Below are 23327 nucleotides of genomic sequence, written 5' to 3' on the forward strand. Positions count from 1 at the left end.
ATGGCAATACAAATAGTAGATATGTAATATTTTAATGTTAGTCTTAGGCTAAAACCTATTTTTTTCAATCTTAATTGAAAAAGCATTCACATTTACAAACAATGCAGACGTGCTCAACATAATCGTACAAAAAAACAAGGGTATGACTTTTATACAAAATAAATATATTTGGGATAAATAAACTTAAATAATAGAAGAGTTTACTGTACAGTTTGACAGTTTTATTATAATTTTTAGTGTTATAGGCTACGTTTGAGAGTCTTCATTTGTCTTTAAATTCAAACTTTCGTTACTGTATATAGAATTGACCACATATGACAAATAAGTTAGTTGTAGTGAAGTAGTACAACGAATTCAATGTTATATTCATTTTTACACTTCTGATTAGTTTTACACCATATGTAGTTTAATAATAAACGTAATAATTCCAGACATACTGTAGGCAACGTGATGACGAGTTGTGGACACGTGACCCGTTCACCTGTGCCCGTGCGTGTTCAACCTGTTTATGTTTGCTGCTCCTCTGGCTCTCCGCTCAAGGATAAATTCAGATTGCCGTCGTTTACACTGAAAATCAGACTTTTTCTACGTGTTTCACAGAGTAAACGCTTCAGGCTACCGCAGTAGTACGTTTTTTGTTACAAGTTTTGTTTTAGTTTTTACTCGGTGACTGTGTGGACTTCGACCTCGGTAAGACACCTGTTTCAAACAAGGAAGTCCAGTCTGTTGAACCCGTCGTTGATTGAGTCGACGGGCCTTTTGTAAATGGCAGTAAATGAGGTCGTTGGCATTGTGGACAGTATAATCTAAACGGGATAAAGCTGCTCCCACCGTCCTCGGGACAAGGTGAGCTGTTTGACGGTGAATTTTAAGGTAGTGATCATTTAAATATGTCAGTCTTTTACTTCCCTCAACAGTAGTATATTTTCTAATGAATTTATTGTTTTAACTTAGTATAATAACAATACAATCTAGATGTTGTGTTCACAGTAGGCGGCATGAAATAATTGGGCAATATTCTGTCAAACCCACAGGGGAGATGTTCTTATGTTTTACCTGAAAGCCTTACTGACTGTGTTTTTATTCCATCGGTTTCAGATGAACACTTCTTTTGAAGGGATGGATTCATCAACCGAAAATAATTCTATTGTTCACCTGGCTACACCAATTCTCCCAGACAAGTCAGACATCTCCAATATGACTATTATTCGAACAAGCAACGGGTCAATCATAGAAGACCAGATGTTCTTAAACACATTGGCTGCTCAGGGCCTCTCAGGGATATTCGTCTGGTCCGCCTTGCTCATAACATGCCACCAGGTGAGTTTGTGTCATTTAAAAAAAGTCCTAGACAGGAATATTTCTAAATACCCATGCTTGAAGAAAATCACTGCACACCATAACACTAGTGAATAATACAGCCTCAGTGGTGTAAATGTGTAATCAGGGATGGTTACAGAGTGACGCATTGCACCTCCCTTGCCAGAGGACAGAAACATCTTATGTCTTATATCCATAAAGGATTACTGGCTTACACCATAGTGTTGTAAAGTCAGTGTCTATGTTTACACCGCTTATTTTCATACTTGCACTTTACACAAACCTTGTTTCAGGTAGGTATTATTCTTTCTACTTTGTGATCACACTGTCTATCTGCATTGTGGAGATGTTTTGCTTAACTATCAGGTGTGTGTGTGTGTGTGTCCATTTCAATACTGCTGTAAATGAGTGTTTCCTCTTGTGTGGGTGAGTTACCCACTGTGCACACATGATAGCTTATCATTATGGTTTCATCATTCGGAGAGAATGCGGTGGGGTGCAGTGTATTATCAGCAGGGAAATCAATTGATATTGAGATAACATTTACAGCGTTATTAAGGATGAGGGTGTTGTTTTCTTGTTCGCTGTGGGCTTAATGTTGTGCAGCTGTAATAGTTGCCAGTTTTAGTTGATTGTATAACCCTTGTATTGAATATGCTTCCATCCGACATCCTCAGTCCAGAAGCATATGCCTGGATCATATAAACGTTAACACGCATATAGTCATAGTATCTGTTTTTTAGGGTACCTTTTCTAAGCTTTGTAACAACCTCAAATAACAAAAAAACTAGCATACTGTGAGTATTGTTTAGGGATTTGTGACTCAATATCCTGCAAATTGGTTTCTATCTTTTTAATTTTAATAGTACTTGCTTTGCCAAACACTTGCGATAAGACATTTTAATTGGACAAATGAATACTAGCAAGTGTACTGCAGGGAGATTGGAGCAGGTTTGCAACAGGCATCCCTTGTGTCACACAGGTGGAATGAAATGGTCTGCAGGACTATTGTTGCAATGCTGGTGGTGTTTCATCTGACTTGGCTCTTGAGGATTGCTATAGACTCCTAAACTCACATTCTGAATACTAAACACAGAACACCAATGACCTTAGATCCTCCTTGCTGTAAAGTCGGCAATGCTTTTCGGGCTGGTAATCGGCAGAGTGTGGCTCACTTTTCTTGGTTGGCTTTTTGGTCCCTTTGCAACGTGAAGCATTTGGGATTAGGAGCAGCAGACTATGCTTATCATGTGCTGTAGCTGCGTCATACTTTGCACATGTCCCTCTTATTTAGTGACAGTATGTGCAATCACTTCTGTTATAGGTTATATATGTTTTTAAAAATGTGATTTTTCTCTGCCCCCAACTCTACTCTTGAGCAGAAATAAGTCTGAGCTTTGCTTGGGCTCGAAGCTATTATTCAGCATACAACTATGCATTAGCGGTATGGAGTCAAGTAGGACGTAGTCTATTCTGGTTTTCAAGCAAATGGAGGACGTCCGTCTACAGTCGGCTTCGAGATGGCCAAGTGCATCACACCCCCATCCTCACAGTAATCGGGCTTTAATGTGCAGCCTCTAACGGGCATTTAATCAAGCTGAATTGTCAAGCAGAGTGAGACACTGGATGTTGTTTAGCTTGCTCCTACATATGGAGGTTTTCAAAACAAAAAATGTTCAGACCCACTTTTTTTTTTTTAAAGCTTTTTCAAAAATTAAAAAGTCTTAACAGGAATCCAGTATATTATTAGCAAACATAAATCCCCACTGCTAAATGTCCCATAGGTAAGGTAGTCACTAAGGCCATCCACATACACAGTTCATCCTAAGGGTTCATTGTGCCACATGTATAACATTTAAACGTGATTTATCATGCCAACAGTTAGTAGGCCATTTTTATATCTTAGTATCCTATGCAAAAAGGTATAAACGCTTTAGGCTGGTTTATTATGCAACTTCATTTTATACAATATATGTAATACGGGGTCTCTGCTCCATCTCTCATTTAGTTAAGGGGTCCTTGGCTTAAAAAAAACGTTGAAGACCCCTGCTTTAGACTGTAATAAGCACTACTTTTTTTGGAGCTCTTTCTGCACAACTGCAGTGATCGGCTGAGGCACAATAATACTGGAGAAACAATTTGACAGATTTTCCTAGTAAATATGCTAATTGTTTAGGAGATCCTATGTGGAGATCCTAAACAGGTTTGGTTTTGATTTGTTAACATTGTTGCGATTAGCCAATCTGCAGTCATCTGCCAGTATTGCCTGAGAAGGGCAGTTTAACTGTACCTTAATTTCACTGTTGAAACATGTCTTCCTTTACTGACATACAGATCATAAAGTGCTGTATTTACTTGATCAGAATTGATAAGCTAACACTTACCTCAGCTTTCAGTTTTTTTTTAAATGTAATTCATTTGGATGAGGCTCACATGTGTAAAAATGGTTATATCAGGTGTTAGTTCTGCCATGTCTAAAAACTAAGCCTTGTATATAAAACTAAATGTCACTGGAAAGAATGATAATCAGATCGTCGGCCATATGTTGTGTGTATTCCAATAAATGTTGGCAGCTGCACCATATTACCTTTTTTATGGGGGCATTTTGCAGTTGTGTGTTTTTAAAAAGCCTAATACCTTTTTTATCAGCTCAGTTAAGTTTAGTGATCATATTGTCCGCTTCTGTATCTGACGTTAAAGCTGCACAATATAAGGTGTGGCCACTAAGTTTAAACCTGGAATTTTTTGGTAGGTGATTTTAAAATGGGAGTTGGGTGATCTCTCTTTATTCTAGTCAATCCCGCTGCCGTGTTTCATAGTGACACATCTTTACACGGACAGAGCAGTCAGTGCAAGATCAAAAAGCTATAATTAATATCTAGGTAAAGAGCATATCTAGGTAAAGAGCATATTGAGCTACTCACACAACAAACCTCCTCACGTGCTTCAGAGTTAGTGCTACAGGAAAACATTGTAGGCTACTTCATACGTCCATGAGCAGAACTTAAGTTTCCTAGTTATATAATTGACAACTCTATTCTATTGAGTCTGTAACAATGCTCACCAAGATCAGGGAATACGCATTTTCTTGTTGACTGTTTTTCATATACTTTGTTTTATGTATTTTCATTGTAGATCTATACACACCTTCGATCCTACACTGTCCCCAATGAGCAGCGCTACATCATCCGCATCCTGTTTATCGTGCCAGTTTATGCCTTTGATTCTTGGCTCAGCCTGCTTTTTATCAGCAACGACCAGTACTATGTCTACTTTGATTCTGTTCGAGACTGCTACGAAGGTTTGTGACAGTTTAAATTATCTGCATGATAACGTCCTTTCTGGACAGTCAGGGATGTTCCCTACCCTCGCATTTTACATGACTGAAAAATGTAAGACAAGGGAACTTGCCAAACTAGTTTTACACACCAGTCATTGTTCTCATGTAGATATACCTCATTATTTGAGGTGTTTCTAGGTGGAGTAATTTTAGAAGCATCCTTTGTGCACTGGTTTCAGTGTTTGCAAAAAGAAAAGAAACAACTTTATTAAGTAGGCTAATTGATAGTGCAGGGCATCAGAAAGCAGGGAGGAATACCACCAGTGGCTACGGCTAAAACATAATGAACCTTCTCTTGACGACACCATCTGCATTAGCTTCATTTAATCCCTCCTTAAATAGCAACAAAGGATTAGGAAGGGATTTCCAAGACACAGAACCCTTGGAAGCTTCTTAATGGAAAGACTGAAACAGTTATTGTTCCAAAATGTAGGACTAATTATTTTTTATCATGTGGACGTTTTCTCCCCTTAAATGACTTGACCTTTTTAAATGAAGTTATACTTGAAGGTGATGAGAAATTACTCTACAGTTGAAATCATGCTATGCATGGTTCAGGGTTTAAACACGTAACTCTCTCCCTCTCTTCTGTTACAGCATTTGTCATTTACAATTTCCTGAGCCTGGCCTTTGAGTATCTGGGAGGAGAGAGTGCAATCATGTCAGAGATCCGAGGGAAGCCCATCCAGTGAGTGCTCTCATTCTAATTCTCCATTCAGTTGTGGCATACATACATACATAATCGTTTGGTTTGCTACTGGTTTGAAGATTTGTAAAATATTTTTAAAATTATTAAGTTGACAGACAGAATTCACTTCTCTTAAACTCGACTGGGGCCAACTATGATATGGTTTTGTCTTCATGTTTACAATCCCAAATGGTGCAAGGTACATCTTGCTGCCCTTGAATTAGCATTTAGTTTGAAAACACAGTGAAAGAGCACGCAATAAATTGCTGTTATCTATGACACTTTTGACCAGCCTAAGACGGGCTCTATTTTATGGCTGACTCAGCCACAGGGCAGCAGCTCTTTGCCAGGTTCTTAAGACAGTGGAGACACTGTTGAGCCCTGATAAATGATGGCATTGCTCAACACCAGCCACTGGAGACGAAGCATACATTCTACATCTTGTTGTTTTTTATTAACTGCACTGCTTGCTGTTACACTTAGGATTTCCATAGACATCCAATATTGTGGATGTTAATATTGTAACGGGTTAAAGTTCAAGTTGAGTATGTTTTTAATCAGCAGCATGGCAGAATAATTAGTTCAGTTTGTATATACGCCATTACCATACTAACAATGTAGTTGTGTTAGCATGTTAGGAAATGGTCACAGCATTTTAGTGGCACATCAAGCCTACTCCTATTCTAATTAATATTGTACATTACTATTAGATTCAGTGTAATATGTCACATTCCCATTAATAAAGTGTGAACTGCTTAAATAAAACAACTCAGATGCACACAGGTTCTGTGGGAATCAACACAGAGCAACAAATACTTGGACTACTTTCACTCTGCAGGAAAATCCCAATTTGTTTCTCAAATTCAATTTGACTGAATATCCATGCTCATTTGCAAGTGATGACAATGCATTTGAGTGTTTTGGGCATCAGTACCCTGTCTACAAATAAGAAAAAGACAGGGAAATTAAAATAACTAGATGTGTAGACATTATAGGCCAGTAATTAAATATTGCTAATCTTTGTAAAGTCTGATGGTTAGGAGCATTAAAAACCACCAAAGCGCTCTGAACAGCAGCACCTTAGTCTGATGCAGCTACAGAGCATCCTGATTGTGAGCTGTTGTATAGAGTCAGTTGTTCTCACCAGTTTATTTATTCCATTTGCCTCCCCACCCCCTAAAGCACAGCTCTGATACACGCGCAGAGCTGCAGTGCAGACGGAGCGAGACTAGGTCGCCTTGGCAGCTTGATTAAGTCACGGCAATGCCGATAAAGCGGTCACAAGTGTGGTTACAGTTTTTAAAACTTCACGCAGACAGCGTTTGCTGCAATATAATATAATGGCGAAATCACGCTGCAGTTAACGTGCCGAGACAGACGGGCACAATAGTGTTCTCTATGCCCTGGTGACAGGCTGACAGACTTTATTTCTATAGCACATTTCAGCAACAAGGCAATTTTAAAGTACTTTGCTTTACTTAAAACATTATAGAGCAATTAAAAATGGTCATGAAAATAAAACCGGCTAAAATAGAATAAGATACAAATACATGAATAAAAGTTACAGTGCAGTGTGAAATTAATAATTATTTGATTTAACAGGTTCATCTATGGAGGCACAAAGTTGAAGTATTCCTCTGCCTGGAAAGGTTATGAGGTTATGTTGGACACTGACCTGAATGACACCTGGGTACCATTGTCTCAACTTAGATAGCACAAGCACATAAGCTGGAAATTCCACAACAGAGAGGGAGAGGTTTTATTTTGTTCTAAATAAATAACAATGTTCTAAGTAAATAGGATAAATACAGTGCTCGGCATAAGTGCAAACGTTGACTAAAAAGAGGAATAAAAAAATCATCTTTTGGAAATTGATCTTAATGTCTTAATTAAATTAACCTTTAAGGACACCAATTTTCTTTGTGAATGAATAATGTATCGTAAATAAATAAATGTTTATTATGAGTGGTACCCGGTGGTGTCTTCTGCTGGTGTAGCCCATCTGCCTCAAGGTTGTGCGTGTTGTGGCTTCACAAATGCTTAACTGCATACCTCGGTTGTAACGAGTGGTTATTTGAGTCAAAGTTGATCTTCTATCAGCTGGAATCAGTCGGCCCATTCTCCTCTGACCGCTAGCATCAACAACATGCCACAACATAGCATTTTCACTGCTGTGTGTGTGTGAGTGTGACCAGCCTGTCTGGCACCAACAACCATGCCACGCTAAAGTTGCTTAGATCACCTTTCTTTCCCATTCAGTTTGGAGTTCAGGAGATTGTCTTGACCAGGACCACACCTCTAAATGCCAGACATGGGGGACTCGAGTCACATGACTTGATTCGAGTTAGACTGGAGTCACAAATTTTAGGACTTGAGACTTGCTTGATCAACATTCATGAAAGACTTGACTTGATATTCATGTCTTGAGACTTGACTTAGACTTGAGTCAAATGACTTGATTTTCTATTTAATAAATATATTGTTTCCCCTCTGATATTGAGGAGGAGTTAACTTTACGCAGTAAACGAGACTGGCTACGGCTAGTAACTTAACGTCATGGATCCCTCTGCACCGAAAATAATAAAGTTTGGCTATAAGGATTACATATCTGATCAGGCAAAGAAGAAACGAACTGTCTACAGTACAACAATTTCCGACGTCACCACCACCACGTCGAATTTCATCAGACACTTCAAATCGGGAGAGATTCGGGTTCCAGTCCCCATATTCAGCTGAACCACTATTTGGACGTTTGTGATGGACAGAACTCCTTCAGTTTTGGGCCATGAATAAGCACCCCCTCCCCTCTTTGTTCAAGGTGGCAGTAAGAGTGAATAAAACTAGGCACACACATACATGCATATTACACACAACACAAACTGCTCCTTTCTTTCTTTCTTTCTTTTTCTTACTTGCTCTCTTTATTTATTTTTATATATATACATACACACACTGCACTCATACACATTCACTCACAAATACACTGACAAATATTAACATATGCTATCCATTCCATGTGATACATACACTCAGTCAATCTCTCCAAATTACACAAATGTGGTGGGATTTAGCTACTCTTAAACCCTTTAAGACAAGGAAAGGTTAAAGGATCTTTCTGTCCCATAAAAGTGAGGCATGTTTGAAGAATATTATTTGACTAGAAACCATTATACTTGAGTTGTTTGAATGAATTTCATGATTTGATGTCATGTTTGAGGCATATTGAACAAATATGTATGTTGATTTATTGTTGACCTAATACCAGTTTTAGGCTGTGCTTTTATCTGTATAAATGTAAACTGTTCAGATGTATGTGGCTTGGACGCAATGCCTTTTTGAATATCGAGTAGGAAAAAATACAAAAAACTCCAGCAGTTCATAACCACTGTCTTTAGCTTGTTTAAAAAAGGAAACTTTTGTATGACTTGCTTGATTGTCACAAAAATGACTTGGACTTGCTTGAGAATTGAAGGTTAAGACTTGAGACTTACTTGTGACTTGCCCATGTGACTTACTCCCATCTCTGCTAAATGCATTGAAGCAGCTGCCATGTGATTGGTTGATTAGATAATTGCATTAACGAGAAATGTAACAGGTGTTCCTAATAATCCTTTAGGTGAGTGTAAGTAAATAATACGGTAACAATATTAGCAACATCTTTCAATGCATTGCATGCAAATACAGCACTACAGAACATGTACCATAGAAATGAGTTAACATACAACCAACTAAAGCAGCAATGTCAACTAGGGCTGCAAACACATTTATTTTCATTATCAACTGATCTTTCCATTTTCTTGATTGATCGATTAGTTGTTTTGTTTATAAAATGTTATAAAATAGCCATCACTGTCCCAAAACCCAATGTTGCATGATGTAATTGTTTGTCCAACAAACAGTTCAAAACCCTAAGATATTAATTTTACCGTTGCATACACATTCAAGCGACTGAGTTCTTGAAAAGCGCTATACAAATTCAATTTATTATTATTATTACATACAGTAAAACTGAGAACAAAACTGCAAATACTCTGACTCTGGAGAAGCTGGAAGAAGCAGATGTCTGGCATTTTTGTTTAAATAATTGATTTAACGGATAATGAAAATCGTTCTGTCAATTGACTTTATTAGCTCTAATGTCAACAAACACTAATTAAGCAAGCTAGTGTTTATTGTATAGCAGTATTACATTGTACGTGTGTTTCTATCTTGTCACTCAATACATACTTTAACTTGCTTCTGTTATCTGATGCTAAATACAGTCGTGAAAAAATTAGGACACCCATGCTAAAGTTGACTAAAAAGAGGAATTAAAAAAATCATCTTTAGGAAATTGATCTTAATGATTGATCTTATTCTTGATGCATCGTATCCTGGATCCATGAAATAACTGGCCTTTAAAAATAAAAATCTGCCTGCCTCTATGGGAATTTAACATAGGGGTATACTTACTTATGCCCCCTGTATTTTAAGGAACATTTATTTATTTATGATACATTATTCCTTCACAAAGAAAATTGGTGTCCTTAAAGATTGTATTTTTCCTCATTTGTTTAATTAAGGCATTAAGATCAATTTCTTAAAGATTTTTTTTATTTTTTTCTTCCTCTTTTTAGTCAACTTTAGCATGGGTGTCCTAATTTGTTCACATGACTGTATATGATGGTTGACATGACTTACTAGCTCATCATTTCTTGTTGTCTTCACAGGTCAAGTTGTCTGTATGGTACCTGCTGCCTTGGTGGAATGAGCTACTCCATCGGCTTTTTAAGGTTCTGCAAACAGGTGAGCTTCAATCGTTCCCTTAGCTCCGCTCTTGAAATGCTCCTTCTGACCACTGAAATACATTGGCAAACAAAAGATACTGCTCTGTAAATTACCATTCTACCGAGATCTCCAGACTGCTTAAAAATGACAGCTGTTATAATTGGCTGTGTGCTTCTCAGAGAATAGTATCTACTGATTTAATAAAAAAATAAAAAAAAAAAGGTAAACGAAAGCAGTTGAGGCCAGGTGAAAGCAGCTTGATAATATCCACAGAGTAATGATATGAGCTGTCAGACCAGTGCTCCTTCTGAGTGTCTTGGGATGCTGCTCAAGCTCCCAGCCTAGACAGAGTTATATCTTCAAAACAAAATACAGGGGGAAATGAACTTTTTTTTTTTTTTTTGATAAACACTAAATATACCTTCACTGGAATCCTATGTGAGGTGTTTTTAAAAAGAAGACATTTTCTCTGGTGGCATATCTCAAAAGAATCTTGCATATAAAGGATATATTTTTGTGAGAGGACAATTTAAGATCGGCAAAGTCGATTTTTCAAAAGAGTGTTAAACAATGTTTTGCGTTCTTTGTCTTCTGGTTTTTCTATTTACCCAAATTTTGTCTTGCTATTGTTTGGCCGTACTGTTTACCTCTGTTGTTTTATTGACCTCTGGATATCCTGCTTTTGCCTTGCTTTGTCTGTCAAATCACGTTGTAAACTCTGTTTTTAAAGGTGCTATATAAATTATGTGTTAAAACTAGGGCTGTCAATCGATTAAAAAATGTAATCTAATTAATTACATACTCTGCGATTAATTAATCAAAATTAATCGCATACATAATTAACGGTGCCTGAACCAATACATTTTAAGAAAGTAAGAAAAGAGAAAAAAAAAAAGGGTACTAAACAACAGTTGGTGACATCAAAGAACGGCTTGTTTATTGCTAAGGCCATATGGTCAAAATTAAATGATTTAATAATAATGTATAACAATAACTTATTTCACTAGTAAATTGCTGTTGAACGACAACAACAACCAGATAGGAAAAGGACATTTACAATAACTTCAAATGCACCACGAGGCTGTAGTTTACCAGTTTCATTGAACGCACCGGCTGTGTTGTTTCTCCGACGGCAGCTGCATATTGTTACATACCGGTGTTGAATTCTCTACAGTAAAACAGTCAAACTTTACACTGTTTAGCGTTAGCTGTCAGCATTTTAACCGCGTTTAATCCAGCTACTAGCTAGCGGTAGGCTAACGTTAGCTGCTGTTGAGTATTGTTAACTAGCGTCACATGCAGCGGTGTTTATGTTGCCTGTAACGTCTGTTTCAGAGCAGCAGAGAGAAGCGCAGACCTATCAGTGGCACCAGATTTTTGTCTGTATGCAAACGTCAATATGGAATGGATTAATCTGCGTTTTTTAACGCGTTATTTTTTCTCAGATTAATTAATCGAAATTAACGCGTTATTTTGACAGCCCTAGTTAAAACACAAGTTTTGTTAGTTTGCTGAGTGTCAGTGCAGAGAAAGTGTCGGCCTAGAGCAAGGATTTATAACAAACTTATTCTGCTTTTAAAATGGGTCAACATCATTAACATTCATTGAACAATTTTAGAAATCAATATATTGAACGCTTCAGAAATGATCGAATGCTGTTTTGCAGGTCAACGCCCAAGAAGCGTGTGACTAACTGGATCCAAATTAATGATAACTTGCTGTCGGACATTTTCATTTATTCTAACTGGATTACTAAAGCACTCAATTATATTGATCACATAGGGGTCGTCGTTGAGAAAACATCAGCATGTTCGTCTTTGAGAGAAAACTTCAAGGTGAATTATCTGCAACTGCTCATCAAAGTCAAATACTAAATCTAACGGTTAGTACCCTGGCAGAGCATAAGATGTGAAAGGCCTTAATCCATGTTTTTGGGGGTAAAAAACCTGAAATTCTTTGCACATTTTGGGGAAGCTTCAGTGTGTGATAAGAAGAGGAGTTAATAATTGAATCACTGATATGGAAAAGCAGCCTAGAGTAATTGTGGTTCTTAGAGATAAGGTTAGAGGATAAGCTGCTCTTGCATCCCAAACAGTTCTGACATTTGAGTTTAAGTCCTTTATCATATTGTAGGACAATTTAGGGTCTTATTTCCCTGAAACTGGGGAAAAAGTGGAATCCTGTGGACCCCAGGAGCTGTTTAGGGCCATAGACTGACGACTGTGCGTTGTGGCTGCGTTCGTGCTACACCTGGCTTTACACCAGCACAAGACCCTTAATACAGCTGGCTTTTCTACATTCATCATTTAGTACAGGCATTTTTTTCTATTTTTTGTTTTTACCTAAAGTTAAGAAGAGCAGCAAGAATACATAAGCAGTTAAATCACCAAAAATAATGTACTGATGTTGGGCAAAGGTTTTATTAAAAAAAGCCTTAGTTTCCTTGCAGATATTAAAAATGCAAGCGTGGACAGCAGCACAGAGGCTTGGAGAAGAGTGTAAGGCAACAGGACAATACAAACGATGCACAGATTTCTTAATTAAACTGTTCAATTAAGGATTAGCTTTGACTGTCTGTATTGTAATACACAAAGTAGAGGGGGTTTGCTGTTTGGTAGGACTCAGGAGAAATTTTAAAAGCAGTTCTGTCGATAGTTGCCACCAGTGAAATATTGTGGTGAACTTTGAAGTGGTACAAATTATAACCGAAAGAAAATGCCTCAGGTCATTTCAAGCTGTGAGTTCTCTAGAAGACGTTATTTAGTATTGTAATGGAAAAGGCCGGCAGGTTGCTAACAAAAAATGGGAAAAGTCAAATGTGCTGAATAAAACCGAGGTGCACGTTCTCTTAAATTCACATAACCCTTTGATGCACCAATTTGCAATAGAGCTGTTATTCAAGCTGTTGACAAGCATGCATAATGAACATATCCTCTTATTTTACATTTGTATCGTGCAACGTACACTGACGCTCGCATGTAGCTTAATATTAAAGGGTGTTACTAGGTCTGTAATTTGAAGCAGAAACCGTGGTTGATCATGGATTCAGTGTTTATGACATTTGTCTTTATTAACCTGTGATAATGCTGAAAGTTCAATAAAACTAAACTTAGAAGCTTTTAGTACTGACAGGCTTTGCTGTCCCTATCCCTGTTCTGGTGCCAGATTGTCATGCTGAATATTCTCAAAGCAAATCAGTAATCTAAATGATTATTGATGTCATTTTGTCAAGCCCAACTCCACCGACTCTTGCCGTTCTAAAAAGCCTCCCTCTGGCTATTAAAGTTGAGCACTCGTGGTCTGTTGCCTTTCAAGTGCCGACACAGTGATGGGAGTTTAGAGCAGCCTCTGTCGAATTGGTTGGTTCAGGCTTCAATACACAACACAGAGGACACCTGTCCTCCAGTCTTGTATTGCATGCAGGTGTACATCCCCCATCCAGCCAGTCCCTATCCACATCAGCATGGAGACATCAGTATCAGATGGTTTACTTTCTAGAACTGAAGGAAAGACAACTTTAACAATGACCTTTTTTACTCAAACGTCTTTTTATTAAAGCATACAATTTAACATACAATTCACTTGTACATTCTGAGAATCTTTTTTTGACTAATTAAAAAAAATCTAATAAACAGTAAACTTAAAGTGGTACAACATTACATCAAAGCAAAACAAGACAAGTAACAACAGTACAAAAACGATGGCAAGAACACCAACAGGCTGACCACGATCCCCCACACTATCCCAACCCCCTATCCGCCCGTTTAAGCCCTCCCCATGTATCTCCACCCCATCCAGCCTCCCTCACAGAGACCTTCACTCTAAAACCATATCGTAAACATATCGTGCTAGGATGCGGACTGTTGTACTGGATTTGTAGTTTTGAGGTATGATATGAGGGGTTTCCATGTTTTATTGAATAAGTTGAGCCTGTCTTTCAGCGTATGTCTTATCCTTTCTAAATGAAGTGTTAGTTAAGTCCTCTAACCACATCTTAGAGGTAGGTACAGCTGTGCTCTTCCATAAGATGAGGATTAATCTATTTGCTATTATGAAACAATAAGAGAGAAAACGCTGCTGTGCCACACTCAGTTTCCTGAAGGTCTCCGATATTCCAAGAATGATGAACAGCTCAGGTTTGATTGAAGTATTTATGACCTCAGACATAATGTTACATATATCAATCCAGAACAATTGGACCCTTGGGCATAGAGCAAAACTATGGAGAAGTGTTGCTACGGAAGAGTGGCACTTATCACACAAAGGTGACACCTCTGGGTTAATGTTATGTAGTTACTTCTTTGAGTAATGAAGCCTATGTATAATTTTAAATTGGACAAGACAATGTCTTGCGTTATCGGAACAATTATGTATTCTTTCAAGACTTTCTTTCCATAAATCATCTGGAATACATTCACCAAGTTCCTCCTCCCACTTAGGTTTATGATTTTTAGTCGATGGGGAGCTTATTAATAAGAGATTGTTATAGATGTGGGATATCAATTTACTTTCGTTAGGAGACAGTTTCAGACAATCATCTAATTTAGATTGTGATTCAGTCTCAAATTCTCTTAAGTATTTCCGAACGTAGTCCCTAACTTGTAGGTAACGAAAGACGTTATTCTCCAGCTCATACTTCCTCTGTAGTTGTGTGAATGAAGCAAAGACACCTCCCACGTATAAGTCACCAATACATTGGACACCCCTCTCACTCCATGTAGAAAAGGCTCCATCCAGACTGGAGGGGGCAAATGTGGGGTTTCTAGCAATGGGTAACAGAGGAGAGATTGGTTTAAGATTAAAGGTGGTCTTGATTTGTTTCCAGGTACAGATCATGCTATGTATGATGGGATTGTTATTATACAGGGACTTATTAACTGCAGCCGGAGCTAGTAGGACCGCGGCCATAGAATACGGGTGGCAGTCTTCCCGCTCCAGCATTAGCCAATCAGACATTGGTATTGATGTGTCTAACCAAAAGGTAAACATCTTAATCGCTGAGGCCCAGTAATATAGCAAAAGTTTGGGAGTGCCAATCCTCCCTTTGGCTTTGGACTACAGCGATGTGGTTTGCCTATTCTGTGAACCTTGTGTCCCCACAGAAAAGGAACTATTAAAGAATCTAGTTGTTTAAAAAAGGATTTTTTTTTTAATTTTTTTTAGAAACATTGCCTGAAAGTTTGCCTGGAATAGAGAGGAGTACTGCTTTGTCACTTCTATCCCCAAATAGATACATTTTTCTAGAGACTGTAAATGGAAAGTGATCTAGGTGTGCCAAGTCACTCATATGGGCTGGCATTAAAACGCTTTTAGTCCAATTGATCCGATAACCTGAAAAGGTCCCAAACAGGTTGATTTTGTCCAGAAGATTTGGGATAGTGATTTGAGGCCGCGTTATTTATATAAAAGGATGTCATCTGCGTATAATGATATCTTATTATTTGTGTCTTTGGTGGAGTAACCATAAATCTGGGGTTCTATTCTGATACATTGGGCTAGAGGCTCGATAGCCAGCGCAAAAATTAAAGGGGATAGTGGACACCCCTGCCTTGTCACTCTATGTAAGCTAAACGGGGAGGATATTGTCCGGTTTGTTAGGATTTGAGCCGTGGGATTCTTGTAAATGAGTTTAATTAGTGACAGGAACTTATTTCCGAAATTTAACCTATTAAGAACTTCAAATAAGTAACGCCACTCAATCTGGTCAAATGCCTTCTCGGCGTCAAGCGCAAGTATGACAAGATCAGTAGGTGGACCTCTCTTTGTATATACAATATTGAAAAGACGTCTAAGATTGAAAGTAGCACTCCTATTTGGTATGAAACCTGTCTGGTCCATATGAACTAGCTTTCCCAATAGAGGATTCAGCCTGTTAGCCGGTATCTTGGCAAATAATTTCCCATCAACATTAAGGAGGGAGATAGGACGATAAGCGCCTACTTCCTGTGAGTCCTTCCCTTTTTTGTGAATTAATGTAATCACAGCCTCAGTTAAGGTGGGGGGTAAATTACCCTGTTTCTGGGCATGTTCATATAATTTCAACAGGTAAGGGGATAGGTTTTCACTGAATGTTTTGTACAATTCCCCTAGAAGTCCATCAGGACCGGGTGTCTTGTTACTCTTTAGGGAGGCAATGGCGCTCCGAACCTCTGCAATTGTGAGGTCAGAATTCAAAGAATCACAATCTTCCTCACTCAGTCTGGGAAGCTCACATTTGTCTAAAAATGGGCTACCGCCAGTTAGCTTTGGTTAGCACACAGACTGGAAATGGGGGGGGGGGGCAACTAGCTTGGCTCCACCTCCCAGCACCTAATTAACAGGTTATATTTTGTTTGTTTAACCTCTACTAAGAACTGAAGTTTAAAAATGACTATTTGCTGTTTTATGAGGGTTTTGTGCCAGACATTTTGTAGGAATAGTCCCAACACATAAACGCTAATGAACACTTTGTTTTTGTATAGATTTGTATGTCATTTTCAGATCTTTTTTTTCCAGGTAAGTAGATGTACAACTGATTCTGACGTCCTTCATCCTCCTCCTCCTTCAGAGTGTCCTTGCTTGTTTGGATGTCTTATTGTCAATTGTAATGTGTTCTCCAGGCGACTCTCCAGTTCTGCGTTGTCAAACCCATCATGGCAGTCATCACCATCATCCTGCAGGCCTTTGGCAAATATCATGATGGAGATTTTAAGTGAGCAGCACCTCTCTTTCCATTTCATTCTTTGTGTATCTTATGCATTCCATGTCATTGCCAGCAGGCTTGTTTGCTGTTTATGTGCACATGGAAATATTTTGCAAATGGGGACAATTATCACTTCCTCACAGTTGGCACGATGAAGATGTTTAGAAGTAATGGGTTTCATTTCTGGCTGGAAGTGCTGGGTTCAAACTTTCCTGTGAGTGTGCCATAATCACATTCTTTTGGGTATTGTTGGTATTGCAAAGAATAATTCAAGGGTTTTTGATATATGGAATAAATAAAATGTATTTCTTTAGGTTTTCCCCACGTAAGTGTTCTGGAATGAAGACACTTAATTCTTATTGTATGTTGCACTCAGTGAAGCACTTTGTTATAATGGGAGATGAATTGTTTCATTTCATACTTTCTGTTTGGATGTGATACAAAGACGGGGGTAAATTGCAGACAGGCTAACTTAATTTTCGCGTATTTCTAATCGTACCAGATGAGAATATAAGGGTCTCAACGGAATATGGAGGGGTTAATACATTCAATAAAATTGTCTTTAGCATGTAATCAAAAGCTATAGAATTGGCAGCCCATAAACTCTGCCTGACTTATTTTCAGATGCTCTTCTCTGCCTCTCAGCTCAGTGTCTTTCTTTCTAAACTACTCAGAAGAAGCACAGAGTTCAACAAGGGCTTGAGACAGATGTTTTCAATCAGCCTTAAATCATTACCCTCTTAATGTCGAGCTAAAAGAGACATGATTAAATTCTTCCTGCTTATTTCCCCATATTCTTTAACAGCTAAATTAGCTGGCAGACATATTTTTTTCACGTCTTTCTTTAAGCTCTGTAGCAAGATGAAGATATACAGATTGTTTACTTATGAAATTTCAGCCAACCATGCACTCTATACTGGATGGAAGTAATTAGTGTAGTCACAGCTGAGGCCTCAGAGAGGCTCTCTAGAATGCAAAGAGGGTAGAAAGGTAGTCTGACAATGAAATATAGTCTATAAGGCTGCCTGTTTATCAAATGCATCCTGATATTAAAACATGTACGCAAGCTGCCAGTCTTTTTCATTCAGCCCAAAGTAATAAATGGATTCAAAACATAGATAAATTGTTGCTGTCAAAAAATTTAGGGAACTTGCTGTACACAGGCTTGTCATGAGCACAGATGGAAAAATGTCATGGTTGTAAATTTACCAAATTTGTAATGATGGGGCTTTTCCTACTGTTTCTGTGCAGCATAAATGGAGGATACCTATATATCACAATCATCTACAACTTCTCAGTCAGCCTGGCTCTCTACGCTCTCTTCCTCTTCTTCTTTGCAACAAGTGACCTGCTCAGACCGTATGAACCCGTGCTAAAATTCCTCACAATCAAATCTGTCATCTTCTTATCCTTCTGGCAAGGTATGTTAACCCCTATACTTTTTGCTGTATCAAAACCAATACATAAAAAGAAATAGAAATTGCTGATGAAAATGTTGCTGCTTTGTAGGAATGGTCCTCGCCATCCTGGAGCGCTGCGGCGTCTTACCCAATGCGCTCTTCATAGATGGACAAGAGGTCGGCGCCGGAACCGTGGCAGCAGGCTGGCAGAACTTTATCATCTGCATCGAAATGTTCTTTGCTGCTATAGCCCTCCGATATGCCTTCACTTGCACCGTTTACCAGGAGAAAAAAAATGAAGTACCAGGTGAGCGCTTTAGTCTCATCATTAACGCTTGCCTTCCCCTTGGAAATATGTTGACATGTTCCGAGGCTTATTGCCATTCTCCACCATAGAATAAGGACTGCCACAGGCTTGAAAGTGTTTTGCAGTAACTGTAATTGCATTGCTCGATGCCGTTTGCAGCCAGTCAGTTTTAAGTCCGGTCAGACTGACTTTTAAAGTTAATTTCACATTGAATCCCTCTATTCTAACTGATACACAAACTGGAATGTCTACATATTTACAAATTTGTACTTGAATTAAATGTAACGCTGTCATGATCAGTGACGCACCAAGTCAGGTTAGATTTCAGCAGGGGCTTTCATCGGCCTAAGGGCACACATTATTACTCGTGGCTCAGAGGACAGTTGCCAGTAAAATGATGTAGAGGAAGAGAGTAACTAGCAGGGAGGGAACCGCACCTCTTGGACATCAGTGCTGCTTGCAAGTAAAAGACAAATGGAAGCCATGGGAAAAGCCTTTCGTGCCAATATCAATCATAATGCCATTTTTTTTTCCTGCTATAGGAAAACCTCTTTTCCAATGAGCTGCTTAACATTCAGAAGTGATGATGAAAACTGAAACACTTCTGTATCAACTTGATATTACTTTTTTATTTTATTTTTTTATTTTTTTTTATTTTATATATATCATCAAGATGAAGTTCATGGGATGAATGAACCATTCTTCTGCCCATATGAAAGGAAATCCATTATTCATCTTGTTGTCCAGTTAAAGTATAATAATGATGTTGCTCCAAAGTGTTTGACAGCTGATCATTACATTTGTTTTGTTGTATTGCTTCAGTAATCCTGGCCCCTCATACAACTGAACTTTTTGGCCCGAACATTAACACTGCTGCTGCACACCCACCCTAAGGTGTTGACGTGTGTGACTGCAGAGATTGCCACATCTTTTTAAGGTTCCTCTGCTTCAGCCCTGTGGAACAGGCAGGCAGTAAGTAGAAACTCAGCAGACCGTGCCTAACTGCCCTGTACCCCCCAACCCACCCCACCTTGCCCTTCTCTTTGCCACCTCCATAAGCTGATCCGGGCAGCACTGTCAGTGAACCTGAAACCGACAGCTGTAGATGTCTGCCTGCTCTTTTTTGCTTTGAACTCCCTTTTTAGTTCTAACGTAAATTCTGCCTGGCTCACAGCTGGGTGCCAAGGGACCATCAGTAGAGAAGGTGTTTGTGACTGAATTGTATTCAGTCCTTTTATAGACTGCAGCTTGTGAAAAAGCCATGATGAAAGAAATAAATCATGCCCATTTAGTGATTTCTTTTTATGTACCTAAGTACGAGATGTTATCTCCTACATACAAGAGGTTATGTCCTACAGAGGAGCTAATATCTAAAAGTTGATCAGACTTAATTAGGTTGTTTAGAGAGTGAGAAAGCCGTGCCTAATGAAGCGCTGAGTGCATAATACAAAGGGCATGGACGTTCAGCCAAATGAAGCATAAACATGAGGTTTTATCTTCTCAGTTAGCTTTGCATGTCCACTGTACAAACATAATGAAAGTGTGCAGTGGAGCAGGATTCTATTTCATAGTATGCACAAGAACTGCCCTCCCGCAATATCTAGTTCCCCTCGGAAGCGAGCAAGAAAGAGATTGATTCATGTTTTTTTTGGACCAACGTTTACCGTACAACACCATAAAACTTTGATTAATAGGTTACCATGCTCACATCTCTACAATTAATATGTAGCCTCTGGATCCAGCAGCCAGTTAGCTTAGCGTAAAGACTGGAAACAGCTAGCCTGACTCTGTTTTTAAAGGTAACAAAATCCACACATTTCAGCACCTCTAAAACTCACCAATTAACACATTATATCTCATTTGTTTAATTTGTTAAAAAAGAAATTAAAACAACAATTCAAAGTTTTACAGGAGATATATGCTAGTCTATTCTTTGGTGGCAAGCAGTTGCCAGGCCACCAGAGGAGATTCCTGTAAGTTGGTGTCAAACTATTTCTTTGAAGCCGTAACATTGAAGTCTTATGCATGATTGTGTCATCGTTCATCTCTTAATGTCCTTGTTCCTATGTTGTTCCTACAGAAAACATCCCTCCTATGCACAGCATCTCCAGCGGTCTGAAGGAGACCATAAACCCGGGAGACATGGTACAGGATGCCATCCACAACTTCTCCCCAGCCTACCAACAGTACACTCAGCAGTCCACACAGGAGGTGGTCCAGCCCAGCACCAACGGAAAAGTGGCCACTGGCAACAAGAGCTCCCGCAAGTCTGACAAAATCATGCTGATTACCTCTGATGATGAGTTCTAGGCATGTTCACAGCAAGATCCAGGTGTTTGTGTCCTTGCCACCCCTATCTCTAACCCCCTGGGGAAACGGCTGTATCACATATTGCACAGAGCTGGATTGAATCCAGGTGTTTAATTTTCATTATCCCAGTATTTACGATGGACTGCTTGCTTTTGTCCTATTTTAATGAATAATTTAAGCACCAAGAGGAGGAAGAATTAATAATAGTTTATAAAAGTGATAACTCAATGACCAGAGAACTGATCTGTCTTCATCTCAGCAGTAATAATCACGGGAAATGACATGGAAGTCACCTTCACTGTATCGGAGACATCTGGAGCTATGCATTTTCTTTAAATCAAGCTGCTGGATGTTCAGCAGTGTCCCTGATCCTGATTCTGTTTTGTTCGTTATAACAGTGCTCGCTCTCTGGCCGTCTGAAGTGCATTCCCTCTGATTCATGTCAGTTTCAAAGAGGAGATGATTATTATGGGACTCCAGGAGGGAAACTGGGAAGCCAGCGATGGCTGGGAATGGCGCTTAATGGACTGTCTCTCGCATCTGCTTGTTTGAAGTATTTGCTGAGCATCTCATCCTCTGTATGGTTTCCTGACAATTGGAAAGATTTGTTCAGAGACACATTAGTTTTGGAGCAGGCACTTTTACACTGCAGACTATTGCTCTTTGCAATCCTTTGTATATACCGTAGCATGGACAAATTGGATAAACCTGTCTCCTACAAAGTGGGAGTTGTATTATTGTCGTTATTTTTCCCAGCATGCTAAAGAGTTTAATTCAGTGCAACTAGGCTGTTCAATCAATGCTAACAATTAGTCTTTTTGCAGCTTCTACACTTATATATGCTTTTGGAAGAACCTATGTTTGATGTTTTCACATCACTATGTATGTTATAATTTCATGTACCACAGATTACGAAATATGCACATAATTTGATGGGTATACATTGTGGTGTTTAATATGATGTATTTGTGTAAAGAAACTCTTTGGATTATGACATTTTTATCTATTTAATGTGTGTAGTTCAGGCATAGTCGGACCAAACCAAATTCTGTGTGGGGGGGAAAAGAGAAACACAAACAAATCTTTGCTTTAAGAGACTTTGTAGTTTCTTCTCCCACTTTGTTTTTCTCTAGAAATGTTATGTGTTTATGTCACATAGGAGAGACATAGTTAAGCTTTCTAAGTGCGTTAATTATTGGAGACCAATTGTGTAGCCTATATTAAGTCGTAAGTTTTAATTTCCATACCCTCTTGTGCCAATTATAGCTGTCTTTCTTGGAAAACAGAAATTAATGTACAGTTGGGTACAAAGTAATATTTGAAAATATAAGAAATAGTTGAATTGTGTGTCTTAGTCCTGTGTGGCACTCGTACAAAATTAAACAATTGTTTTTGCTTGTGTAACTTGGAACTGAGTGAATCTGCACTCCTCAATGAGGGAAAAAGCTTTATTTGAAGGTACAAAAACAGACACAGCAGACTTATTTATAGGAATAATTTACCATACTTTAAAAGAGCAGAAACAAATAGACTTTATTTGTACATGAAGGTAGTTCATTGAGAAAACATGTACATAAATGAATGTAAAATAAAAAAATAATTTAGATGCTTTTTAATAAAATTAAACCATTTAATGAAATAAATATAAAATATATATGAGCAGACTTATGACAAGTTGTGATGGGTACATACTCCGTTTATGCTGCCATATTACTGTCCTCGGTTAGCCTCAACATTTTGCTACGAGACTAGAACAAGGAAATCCTTTAACCTCTACAAACTTAACATAGAAACAGCTGCTGTTGAACAAACATTTAATGTATTTCACCTACAACCCTATCATCCATACTGTATACATGCTCCATTCCTTCTATTATGGAGCTTCTTCTTTTTTTTTTTTATGTATTAGTCATAACCTCTTCAATCCACAAACAATACTAAAACTGACTTCCTACATGTCTAAAGTTAAATACTGTAGCTTGTAGGACTGGCAAAGCTTGTGTGTGTGGAAGCTTATTTAATCAAATACATGTTTTCAGGAAGTATTTTTAAATTAAAACCTTGAATATCTATTCAAGATATACAAGAAACCTCATTTCCATACATTTGCATTGTTATGGTTCATATAAAAATGTAAAATAACCACTAATCTATTAAACGGTTCCATTGCAGCTCCTTGGTACTATAACAAGCTGCAGTCGCTTCAACTGTAGGAAGAAGGAAACATCCATGGTAGGTAATGTTTATACCTTTTTTCAGCCATAAACTTGTCCACTTTTCTGTATAACACTCCCTAAAATGATTTGCAGGTCTGCTTTTATTTTAGAAAATGTATATTATGTCTGGAAAAGATTTGCATGTCATTAGCCTAAGAGCAACATGTATTTTAGAGCTTGTAGGATCTGTGCTGGGTCACACTGGCTTTAACAACAAAGTATTTGATTCACCTGGAGAGAGGTTTGTCTTTTATTATGGCACAGTACGGAAATGTATACTTTTTACATTATCTGAAC

General features: G+C 38.3%; 1 protein-coding gene across 2 annotated transcripts; it reads left to right on the forward strand.

Annotated features, from left to right (window-relative positions):
• Positions 1-480: 480 nt before the first annotated feature.
• tmem184a (transmembrane protein 184a) lies at positions 481-22218 on the forward strand. 2 transcript variants are annotated; one of them, XM_078270542.1, is made up of 9 exons: positions 481-873; positions 1099-1320; positions 4456-4621; positions 5258-5348; positions 10058-10133; positions 16715-16806; positions 18049-18218; positions 18307-18504; positions 20585-22218. In XM_078270542.1, exons 2-9 carry the CDS (start codon positions 1099-1101, stop codon positions 20812-20814), a joined length of 1245 nt encoding a protein of 414 aa, XP_078126668.1. In that variant the 5' UTR covers positions 481-873; the 3' UTR covers positions 20815-22218. The 2 variants fall into 2 exon arrangements, with proteins under 2 accessions (XP_078126668.1, XP_078126667.1); XM_078270541.1 differs by having other exon boundaries at positions 481-846.
• Positions 22219-23327: the final 1109 nt, after the last annotated feature.

The sequence above is a fragment of the Sander vitreus genome, chromosome 15 (assembly GCF_031162955.1).
Source record: "Sander vitreus isolate 19-12246 chromosome 15, sanVit1, whole genome shotgun sequence".
Taxonomy (NCBI): domain Eukaryota; kingdom Metazoa; phylum Chordata; class Actinopteri; order Perciformes; family Percidae; genus Sander; species Sander vitreus.